The sequence below is a fragment of the Sminthopsis crassicaudata genome, chromosome X (assembly GCF_048593235.1).
Source record: "Sminthopsis crassicaudata isolate SCR6 chromosome X, ASM4859323v1, whole genome shotgun sequence".
Taxonomy (NCBI): Eukaryota; Metazoa; Chordata; class Mammalia; order Dasyuromorphia; family Dasyuridae; genus Sminthopsis; species Sminthopsis crassicaudata.
The window spans coordinates 40,043,796-40,056,189 of record NC_133623.1 but is presented as its reverse complement, the minus strand read 5'-3'; the positions used below and the strand labels follow the sequence as shown (position 1 = coordinate 40,056,189).

The 12,394-nt window shown below is 43.5% G+C and overlaps 1 protein-coding gene across 1 annotated transcript in view; it reads left to right on the top strand.

Moving 5' to 3' along the window:
- F9 (coagulation factor IX) overlaps positions 1-12,394 on the top strand; it is a 42,368-nt gene that overhangs the window by 17,144 nt on the left and 12,830 nt on the right. The window contains exons 5-6 of the mRNA XM_074277058.1: positions 4,516-4,644; positions 11,888-12,087. Coding sequence (XP_074133159.1) covers positions 4,516-4,644; positions 11,888-12,087 — 329 coding nt within the window. The remainder of the gene's footprint in view (positions 1-4,515; positions 4,645-11,887; positions 12,088-12,394) is intronic.

The window sequence follows — 12,394 nt, the reverse complement described above, 5'->3', positions numbered from 1 at the left end:
AGGCAAATTCTGCTAAATGGATAACAGCAATGAACTCTGAGGTGACCTCATTACCCAGAAAGCCTGTCTGTTATTATTGTCAGGGAGGAAAGAGGACTAGATAAAAGGAAAAGGAGAAATTGGGAACATAAACTCTCCCATCATAAAGTTGGTTGTAAGTCACTGGGAATGAGCAGAGGCATCTTGTATTAACATGGGGTGTTTGGAGGGAAGGGGGAGATGGAAAGGAGAAGGGTGCTCCATGAGAGTTAGTATTTTAAAGGGAGAGCTCTTCAAGAATCACAGAATGTCAGGAATAAGGGTCTGACACAAATTTCTCTCCACGTGCCTCAGTTTACAGAGAAGGAAATCTAGGGCTGATAAAGAGACTGGCCCCAGGTTATATAACTCAATTAACCAACTAAAAAGTATTGAATAAATATCTACTATATGCCAGCCACTGTGCTAAATTCTGGGGCTACAATTACAGTGAAAGAAACAATGTCTACTTGCAAAGAGCTTGTGTTCTAATCATCCAAAAGAAATTTAAATACAACATAGGTTTTTAATGGTAGTTTGGGAAAGAAGGGAGTAGCAGCTGGAGAGATCAGGAAAGGCTTGATGCAGGAGGTGATTTGGGGGTTGTGTCTTGAAGGAAGAGAGGGATTCTGTGAGATGGAGGAAAGGAGAGAGGGCATTCCCGGACCGGGGATGACAATGGAAGATGGAGGGTTAGGAACAAAGAATGGAAAGGCCAGTGGCACTAGATTGGACAGTGCTATGGGAAGCAGAGGAATATGCAAAGAGACTAGGAGTAAATGTAGAAGTTCAGGAAGTGAAAGGACTCAAAAGCTAGAGGAGTGTACAGTTGATTTTAGAGGCAATATGGAGGCAGTGGAGTTGAGAGAGTAGGGGAATAAGTAGGGGAGTAATATAGTTGGTTCCATACCAAAGTTAAAAATCACTTTGTTAGTAGTATGGAGAATGGATTGGAGTAGGGAAAGATTTGAAGCAGGGAGACTAAACAAAAGAGTTACAATAATTGCAGAGGGCTTGAAGTAAGGGGAAAGCTATGTTGGGAGAGCAAGGATAGGGTTTCAGAAATGTTTCGGGAGTAGAAATGTTGTTTGGTAACAGATTGGATATAGGGGGTAAGGGTCAGTGAAGAATTGAGGAAGAGACAGGTTAAGAACCTAGAAGACTAGAAAGGTGATGGGACCTTCAGGAGAAATAGAGAAGTTCTGAAAAGGAATGGATTGAGGGGAAAGAGAGAAACAAGCTCTGTTGTGGATAGGTTGACTTCAAGAAGTCTCTGAGATCTCTAGTTTGAAATATCTGCTAAGTAATTGCTGATGTGAAGCTGGAGTCCAGGGAAAAAATGAGACCAGACCTGGATGTAGAGATCTGGGAATCATCCGATAGAAGATAGGGAGATCACCCAAAGAGAGGATGGAGAGAAAGAAGGACTGGGGTCTAGGGACAGAACCTTGGGAGACGCTGCACAGTGCAGTTGTGTCACATGGGTGATGAAACATGGGTGAAAGGAGTATCATGAGAGTGGAGAAAGACAGTAGACTAGAAGAGAGTGGGCAATAGGACCAAAAGCTACAGTCGGATAAACAAAGAAGGATGAGGCCTGCCAAAAAGACCAGGAAATTTGCTATATAAGAGATCATTGGTAACTGAAGAGAGTACAATGTCAGGGAAGATTACAAAGGGTTGAGGAATGAGGGAGAAGAGGGGAAGTGAAGCAGCATGTGTGGACAGCTTTGGAGCTTTGTTGGAGTCCATTGCAATTCCAGGCAAGAGATGAGGAAAGGAATATGGTGAGCCAGGTACAGGATGAGAAAGGAAGGAGAATAATCTGGGAGCCCATATACAGCCATCAGAAACTGGGTAGAAAGAAGTGTTTTGTTTTGTTTTGTTTTTTTGAACTTCAAAGGAGGAGATGTTGTTGATTGATGATGAGAAAGGGAGAGTTTAGAGTTGAAATTGGGAAGAGAATAATATCCCAACCCACACCCTGCCTTCTAGGACCAGTGTTTGGAGCCCGTGGGCTCAAAGTCTACCCAGTGGTAGAGAGTCATAGGCAAAAGGGGAGGCAGGTCACAATAAGGCCTAGGAGATGGAAGGAGGGTGAGAGAAAGAGGTCCAGGACAAAGGGAACTTTGTCCACCATGAAAAAGGCATTCCAGAGAATACAGAGAAAGGGCTGGAGCTGGGGTAGGATGTCACTACGGTGTGTTTCAGAGATTGGGGATGAGAGAATGGGAACCAGGAGTAGTATTGGTTACTTCTGTGTGCCCAGTAACTGATTAAAACAGAGATGGGGAGAGAAGAGGGTGGTGAGAAGTTAGCAATCATTAGAGGAGCAGTGAAGCTCACGGTCATCAAAGGACCATTGCTAGACAGGAGATAATAGCACAGGGCCTTAGCGACTCTCATCTGTTTGTCCTGTGAGGTAGGTGTGGGGGGAGGGTGGGGTACAAGAGAATCAGAACAGATGTCTTGTGCTTCCAGAACCAAATATTGTGTCTTTCTTCCCATTTTATACCACAGCATACCCAAAGCTAATCTACAGCAGAGGCCCACGGAAAGCCTCCTACCATTGGAATTAAAGACTCTTTCCAGACCTCAGTTTCCTCATTTGTAATGTAAATGTGTTGGACAAGCTGGTCTCAAAGTACCCTTCTAGATCCAATATGTTGCTCTAACCTGGCTTTGGAACTTGGATCTGCTACTTCCTGCCTGTGTGATCTTGGCCAAGTCATTTGACTTTTTTAGATTTCGATTTATAGGTAAAATGGCAGAAGGGAAGGAGGTTGGGGGAGGCAGATATTAACTGACCCATGATTCCTTCCAGCTCTATGATCGTGTACGTGGCAAATCCCTTCTCTCTCTTTGGCCTACAGTCTCTTTATCTGCCAAATGAGGGGGGTGGAATAATAGATGACCTCTGAGTTCCCTTCCAGATCTATCTAGATCTACATTCAACCAATGTTGTCATTTTCTGGAGAAGACAGGCAGTTATGGCATAAGGGCACATGCCTTCCCAACTCTGGCTCCTAGCCTAGACCTTTCTGCCCATGACTCCATCACTCACTTTGAACACAGGCCCCCTTGAATGTGCAGGGCAAGGATGAAGGTGGGAAATGACCACAGCAGTCACATGATAACAGAAACCGAGCTGGGGGATGAGGGGTGACCCAGATAGGGCCAAAGGGCTCTTTCCATCGTCAGCCTCTCTCCTCATCCGCAGATTGGCTGAAAACTCTCTCCAGGGCTTGTTTGCTTTGGCTGTACACTTTCCCATTTCTGGGTAGAAATAAAGTGATACCAAGTGAAGGGGAAAATAGGCAAGGTTATCAGCATGGACTGGAGTGGGGAGGGGAGGGGGGAGGAAGGTCTTTTTTTTTTTTTTTAAGAGAAGTCTAAAGTCATATTCATATTCATTAACAACAGCTACAATCCCTCTTGGGAATTATCTCTGAGACTGGGTGTAGTTTCAGTCCCTGTAGTGCCCCCTTGAGAAAAGATTTACTTTTTGATTTACCTTTTAGCAGTGCTGCTGCATAGTGAGGAAAACACAGAACTTGGAGTCAGGACACCTGGGTCTGACACCCCAGCTCTGTCCCTTAACTAGACATATATCATCAGGCAAATCATTTATTATCTCTGGGCTTCAGTTTTCCCCTAAAATAATGAAGGAATTTGTCTAGATGGCCTCAAAAGTCCCTGGCTGCTCTTGATTATCAGAAGCCATGTGTGAACGAGAACACCCTCTCTTGAAGATCTCCAATGAAGAAGAGCTCATTCATTTCCTCCCAAGGCAGCCCACAACCCTTCGGGAGAGCCCGAGTGGTCTTGAAGTCTAAATCTCCTTTTCTCTATTTCCTCCACCATTCCTCCTGCTTTTTTTGCCCTCTGGAGCCAAGAAGAACTAGTCTGGTCCTTCATAAATACTTGAAGACAGTTCTTATGTTCATCTCTCAGTTTCCTGATCTGTAAAATGATCATGTTGGGTTAGATAGCTCCAAGGTCTATTCCATTTCCAAATCTATAATCTAACGCTATCCCCTCTGAGTCCCGGATTTCTCCAGACTAAATCTTCCAAGGTCTTCCCCGAGGAGCTATTTGTCGTCTAGACTGAATGCAATGTGGGGAAATATAGAACGTCCTTATACTTCAGTTAAAAAAAAAACAAAAAAACTTCACTAGGACCAGAACCATAGAATATGATCATTAGAAGGGAGTCTCAGCAATAATCTACTCCATCCCATAAACAAAAGGAATCTCCATGTCTCTGGCTGGTGACTTCTTTCCCAGAGCTCTATTTGGAAGAAGGGGCTTCTTTCTCCAGACAGAACCGGCATGCCCATCGAAGACACTTTCTTCTCTCAACTCCCCCTGTGCTTTGCAGCTGTCTCTTCAGAATATAAGTCATTGAGGGCAGGAGTTGTCTTTCTTTTTGCTTATCTTTATACGATAAATGCTTTATTAGATGTTTACTGACTGAATAACTGACTTCCCTTCCAGATGCCGACTGCAGTATTAAAAATGGAGGCTGTAAGCAATTCTGCAAGATGAATGAGTTGAACAAGGTGGTGTGTTCCTGTGTTTCGGGATATCAGCTGGCAGAAGACCAGAAGTCCTGTGAACCAGCAGGTCCAAATTGAAATATTTTCTAAAGTCCTACAGATAAGTTCACCAAACCTGTATTAATCCTTCAACATTCTTGATCATTTGAAAATGTCTAGTTTCCCTTCCAATCCATACCAAATCAATTCACCACCAAGATTTATTAAGTTTCAACTAGAATTTATTAGGCACCTACTGTGTACCAGTCATAGTGCTAGCCCCCCCCCCCCAATACACACATAAACCAAAAAAAATCAATCCTGACCTCAAGAAACTTCTATTTTACTGGGGGATACAGGTTATGTCTGCACAGGATTTCTCGAGGTAGGAGAATCCTACCAAATAGAAGTGGGGAGGATCAAATAAAGATTTTCTGCAGGAGGTGGCACCTGAGTTTTACCCTAAAGAAAACCAGGGATCCTAAGAGATGGAGAAAGGAGAGCACTCCAAGCATGAGGAGTGGCTTGTACAAAGGGACAAAAGCCTGAGATGGAATGGGGAGTTCTGGGAATAGTAGCAAGTGGGACCCCAGACATAGAATGGAGTATAAAATTCCTTCCTCTCAGCAATGTTTGACTAGCCAGAGGCCTTGGAGTTTGTGAACCTTTATTTACATGGAAATTGGTATTCTTTGTAATCTTCTGTATTTTATTTGATATATTTTAAAGTATTATTTTGAGAAAGGGACATGGACTTCTTTAGACAGTAAAAGGGCCTAGGACACCAAAAAGAGAAAGAACCCCTAAACTAGAAGATCTCTAATGGTCCCTCCCTAATTCCACAGTTCAATCCAAAACAAAAAACAAAAAACATTTATTAAGTGCCTAGCGGATGCTGGGCACTATTTATTGAGCACTGGAACACCATAGCAAAACAAAAGACAAACCATGCCCTTCGGTCTCAAATACCTTCACTCTACTAGTGTGGGAATTCTCAACTCTCTTAAACTTCCTTCCTCCTTCCTTCCTTCCTCCCCTTCCTTCCTCTCTCTCTGTCTTTTCCTTCCTTCCTTTATTTCTTCCTTCTTTCTTCTTTCTTTATTCCTTTCTTTTTTCTTCGTTCCTTGCTTCCTTCCTCCCTCCCTCCCTTTCTTCCTTTTTCCCTCCTTTCTTTCTTCCCTCCTTTCTTTCTTCCTTCCTTTCTTTCTTTCTTCCTTCCTTTCTTTCTTTCTTTCTTTCTTTCTTTCTTTCTTTCTTTCTTTCTTTCTTTCTTTCTTTCTTTCTTTTCTTTCTTTCTTTTTCTTTCTTTCTTCTTTCCTTCCTTCCTTCCTTGTTTGCTTGCTTCCTTCCTTCCTCCCTCTCTCCCTCTCTTCCTTCCTCCCTCCTTTCTTTATTTTTTCTTTTCCTTTTCTTCCTTCCTTCCTTCCTTCCTTCCTTCCTTCCTTCCTTCCTTCCTTCCTTCCTTCCTTCCTTCCTTCCTTCCTTCCTTCCTCCTTTCTTCCTGTCTTCTTTCTTTTCTTTTGTTACTTTTTTCTTTGTTCCTTTCTTTTCTTAGAGTTGAAGTCTTCATATCTATCCATTTCCCACAACTTCTTAAAGCCTAGTAGTGTTCTCTCAGACTCTCGAGACATGGGACAACACCATTTGGCATGGCTAGTTTAAATATTTGTGAGTTAGTAAATCAAATTCAATCTGTGGTAACAGCCAGAAACTCAGAGACCAAGTGTTCCAAGCATGATTCCGTAAGCCCCTGACTGGGAGACTGCAGAGATCATTGAAAATCCCTGGGTTTCAAGCTGTGTTCCAAGAACCTGGCACATTCTCAGTCCCTCTTGCAGCTGTACCCTTTGGTCAGATTGATCAGTGCCATGCATCTGGGCAGCAGGGAGTTGATTCTCTAGGCCAACATTTCTAGACAGTTCTGCTGGCCGTGCCTCTTCACCGTAGGCCTGTGTTGATTGGGCAACTCGTGTTCAGAAAGGTCGGAAAGCCGTTCTGCTGTTACATGCAGAAATATGGTCATATTGCCCTCTTCTTTGAAAATGAAGTAGGGGGGAATCTCAAATAGATCAAGTCAGCTCTTGTGTCAGAGAGAAATAACCTCATGACCTTGTCCCAACCTACCTTTCTAACCTCATCATATGTGACTTCCCTTTCCTTCCCTTGGTATTGGTCAAACTGGCCTTCTGGCTATTCCTTACACACAGCTTCTGACCTCCACGTTTTTGTCCAGGTGGTCCTTTCATGGTTGGAATGGTTCTTCACCCTCTGCCTCTCAGAACCCTTGGGTTTACTCCAGACTTAGCTGAAGTGCCATCTCCTACCTGAAGCCTGTCCTGATATCCCCAGGTTCCAACATCTTCCATAGAAACCTGCCTTATGTTTATTTTATATGCGATATTATAAACACGTGTTATTTGTATAAGCAGACTTGTTTCCACCCCCACCAGTCCCACTCCCTGCCATCAGCTTCTCAAAGACAGAGACTGTTTTGTTTTTGTCTCCTTGGCACATAGCACAGCATCTGGTACACAGTAGGCATCTAATAAGTGCTTGGTGATCAATCAAAGGAAGCGTCCTGGAGTTGCCTCTGAGGAGCGGCTCCTTTGTGCCTATTTTGTATCAGAGAGGGCTGTTTTTGATGTCTCAAGGGGAGAATCTTATTAGTCTGGTAGTTCACCATTTGAGCTTCACCAGCACACTCAGGCGGGCCGCCTATTCAGCATCCAGACAAATCTCAGCAGAGGAAATTGAAGATGTTACCAAGAACCAGGAGGTGTCCCTGCAGCAACTTAAGTGAATGATCCTTCAAACTTTGCCATCTGCTAGATGTTTTTAACCCCACCATAGCTGTTTGGGATTATTTGGCCCCCCAGGGAGCCATTCTCCTCCTCTCTTTTTCTAAAAATAGGTACAGAGACATGGAGCCAGGGCAGCAAGGAGTGAGGCCTGCTGGCCGCTTTTGCTTGAACATTTCTGGACAAGTAGTCCTTGACTTGGCAGCCCAACAAGTCCTGCAGACCTTTCTGTGTTGAATCATGGGATCAGAGATCCTAGAACCACACATGTAGAGCCGGGAGGGATTTTAAGGCCTTCAAGTCCAACCCCCTTCTTTTGTAGGACGGACGGACGGAAGGAAGGAAGGAAGGAAGGAAGGAAGGAAGGAAGGAAGGAAGGAAGGAAGGAAGGAAAAGAAAAAATAAAGAAAGGAGGGAGGAAGGAAGAAGCAAACAGATCAAGAGAGGCTGTGACCAGCCTAGGTTGCCTACTTAAGAAGTATTTGAAGTAGGATTTGAATCCAGATCTCTCCTGCCTTGAAACCTAGCTCTCCCTCTACATTGATATCTAGCGGTCTCAGCAGGAGGTAAATTGGATTCAACTTGAGAAATATTACCGCCTTCCTATGTATGTGCAAGGTAGAAAGGCGGGAGTGAATGGCAAATCCGAGGATGGGTTTCAGGAAGATCTGTGTTCAGATATCACCTCTGATCCTTAGAAGCTATGAGACCCTGGGTAAGTCACTCATCCAGAGTGACCTTAAGCTACTCCCTCAAACTTAATTCTAGTTAGGAATATCCTAGGAACTAGGGATATGAACACAAAAATCCTACTCCCTGCACCCTCAAAAGACTCTACTGGAGGGAAACAGGATGCACACAGATAAGTGAGTAGGAGTTCTATGAAGCAAGGGGTGAATATTGACAGCTGGGTGGGTCAGGGAAGGCTTTCCCCGAGGAAATGGCACTTTGAAGTGACCCTTAAAGGCTAAAGAGCCCTAGGGAAGTCAAAATGAGGGCAAAGATACAGCCAAGATGGCCCAGGGGGTCCTGTGTTGCCTCACTGGAAATCGGCAGCCAGCCACAACTGTTCGGTGCTCACTGCCATCAGGGCTGGCCAATCGTGTTGGCCCAAATAATAAATTGTAAAGATGTCATTTCATCCATCTGTGAAAAAGCTCATTGAAGGATGAAGAATAAAAATAGCAGGACAGTATGCATTTGTCCTAGGGAACTTTCTATTTGAAGTGCATTATAAAAAACATAATAATTGGGAGTTCAATTGTTCTTTCAAGTTTGCAATGGGCTTTGTACATATCTTCCCAGTTGAGCCTTTATGACAGTCCTGTGAGGGATGTATTATTACACCCATTTTACAGCTGAAGAAACTGAGTCTAGAGGAAGTAAAGTGAGTCACTAAGCTAATAAGGGGAAAAAGTAGATCTAAACCCAGTTGTTTCCAGCTCCAAATTCAGTGCTGTTCCCCACTCCCCAAAAACAACAGAGAAAAACTTTCCTTCATAGCCCCATTGCTTCTAAAAGCCTTGCCCAGGTTGAGATCCCCTTGGTCCAAAATGCCTCCCTGCATGGACCTGTGGGAGGCTCTAACTCTCCCTCTGCCAAAACTCAGGTAACTTTGAGAAGGAAAAACAAGTCCTCCCCAGATTAATGGCTTAAGACTGAAAACCCATCGCCTGCCTGGGTGGGAACTCTGCAGTGGGGAAATTCTCATGTGTCATAAGTGAGAAAAGACTAAATGAGAACTATTCCCCAACTTTTAAACAAGTAATCGTTAAACCTCCCTTGCTTTGGAGGGGAAATGAAACAGACTAAATGAGAAGTAAGCTTAGCCATCATTCGCTAGCGTTCTACTCTTCTCCCTAGCTATTACCAGTGATTAATATTTATACAGAAGCTTTTGTAACCTAATTTCCTGTTTTGCCAAACACATGCTGTTACCTCACTGCAGCTGGTTGCTAACAGAGATGTCGGTTACAAGATGCAGAGGAAGAAAAGCAAAATGGGACATTTTGTATTCAGGCACCTGGGAAGAGACAGAAATGAATCTGGAGACCACTGAGTCTGACTGTGGATGGGGGGGGGGATTTCTAGATTTTCACTGAGGCTGGGGGACTGAGCCAGCCCCAAGAAAAGGGTGGTCAAGGCTTTTACATTTGATTCTGATGGGAGGGCATAGGAGAGAGGAGAAAGACTATCCCTGATCTAAGGCAGTGATATCATGCTAGAAAGGACCCAGACTCATAAGATGATTCACTCATGAATTTCAAGGAATAGTCGAACTCCTTTATTTTACAGAAAAGGAAACTGAGGTCCAAAGAGTTTACTTTATTTGTCCAAGCTCACAAGGCTCTCTGACTCCACATTAAATACCTGCTTTACTGCCTCGTATACTACAAAGCTCATTTTACACCTCAGAAAAGCAAGGCACAGAGGGTAAGATTACTTTATGTTGCATAGGTACGGAGTAGCAGAGATAGGGCTCTACCTTGCCTCTGCCACTAAATCACCATGTGACTGAGGACAAGACATTCCCCTCTCCAACTTCTAAATTACCCGCTCCAATGTTCCAGTTTGGACGTACCGATTGGATAATGGTGGGACAACTAGGTGGCCCGATTCTATCCCAGGAAGTTTGGTAGCTATTGGAATGGGAGGTAGAGGAAAATGTTGATCTACTGACATCATGTAGAATAGAATCCTACAGAATCCTTAGATATGATTGAATCCTACCCATTGATTTGACAGAGGAAGAGGCCTATAACGCAGGTGATCAAAAGCCAAGGAAAAGAGTTACACCCGGAAGGCAACCAGGTTTTCTAAGTCTTAATCTACCATTCATTCTACTTGGGGGAGGAAGAAGGGAACAAATATTTATTAGACAACTACTATGTGCCAGGAACTGAGCTGAGCTCATTTGCTTTGTGCAAGAAAGGCCCCCTGAGCGGTCGAGGATAAAATCAAAACTTCTGTAGCTGGGACTTAATGCAAGCCTTTTCCAGCCTGACCTCAAGTGACTTTTCTAGACCTCCTGTCGCCTATTACTCCAGCTCACAAACTTTGAACTTCTGCCATACTGGTGTACCTGGTACGCCCAGTATGTGACATTCAATCTCTTTCTATCTACCTTTCCATGGGCTGTCCCTGGTAACTAGAAGATTTTGTCTCCAGAGCTTCCTTCAGTATCGACCTTAGATGCCACTTCTTATGAAAGGTCTGACTAGATTCTGCCTAATTGTAAATGCCTTTGAATTTACTGTATATTAATTTATAGACATTTTGTATTAACAAGGGGCAGTGTTAGGTAGTGGAGGTACAGAAAGAGAATTAGCCTCAAAGCCAGGAAGCCCTGAGTTCCAGCACCATCTCTGACACATTCTAGCTGTGTGAGCCTGAGCCTGAGCATGGCATTTAATACCTCATTTCTCTCATCAACTCCCTAAAAGTCCATGTTATAGAAAAGGTGCCCAACAGCACTGGTAAAAGGCATTTCCTCACTGGGGAGTTCCCTATACCAGCAACATCTCAGGTCAAGTTCAATTACACAACTGTGAACATGATGTTTTGCCCCCAGCAAAACATAACTTTGAAAATAAAGACTGCTTTGTGTCTGTTCCTAGAACAGTGCCAGACATGCAGTATTTAACAAATGCTTATTAAATTGAATATCTAGTATGAAAAAAAGGACACAGGCTCAAGAGTCAGTGGATCTGCATTGACATCTTGATTCTGATGGTCTTTTATCTGTGTGCCTTCCCCTAAACTTCTAATTTCTCATCTGTAAAATGAGGCTGCTTCTTGCTCTATAGCCATGACTCAGTGATGTGAATTGAACCACAATTACGCGTGATGGAGCTGCTTCCAAGCCTTCACTCAATCACTGTGAAAATACACATTTGACTCAAGTGACTCATTGTCTGATCTTTGCTTGGCCATTGGTATCTCTGATTAGGAGGTGCAGAAGCTGAGACACTGACTCACCTGGGCAGTAAGGGGACAGAGATGTTCAGGTTTATAATGGTACAGTCTCAAAGCAGGAAGACATTCTCTCTCCCTGCCTCAGCAAGGGAACTATTGGAAATAGCTGTCCAGCCTCAGAGAACATTCAGGGTGTTTTATAAAGACATTTAAACCAAGTGTTTGACCAGACTTCTCATCTACTTGGGAAGCACTGTAGGCCTGGAGTCAGAAGAACCCAAGTTCAAATGTGAACTCAAATACTTAGGAGCTGTGTGACCTTGGGCAAGCCGTTTAACAAACTCTGTTCCCCTCAATTTCCTCATCTGTAAAATGAGGATAATAATAGCATCTACCTCCCAGGGTGGTTGTGACAATGAAAGGAGTTAAGATTTGTTAATAATTCTATAAATCTTAAAACCCCCATAACTGCTAGCTAAATTTTAAAATCTGCCCATTGGTTCATAGCTGCTGTTAAGGCTGCCTTGTGCCTGGAAGGCCAAGCAGGACTTTTTCATGGTTTGCTTTCTGTTTTCCAAAGAGAAACACCACAAAAGTGACAATCTCTTCCTCTTCTAGTACCGTATCCATGTGGAAGAGTTTCACTTCCTGTTAGTAAACTCACCCGTGCTGAAAACTTCTTCCTGGATATGGACACTACAAACTCTACTGAGGAGGAAGAGGTTCCAGATGCAGTCACACAAATCATTCCCTCCCATAAAAAAGAAACTCGAGTTGTTGGTGGAGAAGATGCCAGAAAGGGGCAGATTCCTTGGCAGGTACTGTACCCAAAGTATGTCTGACCTAATACAAGAGACCCTAGTAGAGACCCTAGCGGACACACCTTAGAAAGAGATGGTAATTTGAGGGATGTTACTTATGGTTTCCTTGTTTCAAAACATCTTCCCCAATGATGTACAGAGTTCCATCTTAAACAATCCGTTCTTTTGGATGTTGATGGCTTTCAGGAGGTGAGTAAGATCCTCTAGAGAGCAGAAATCTTAAGGGTTTCAGAGTTGTTTTTCTTTGTCGTTGTCCTTGGGTAATCGTTCTCTTACTCAGGTTCAGGATTCTTTGGATTTATTA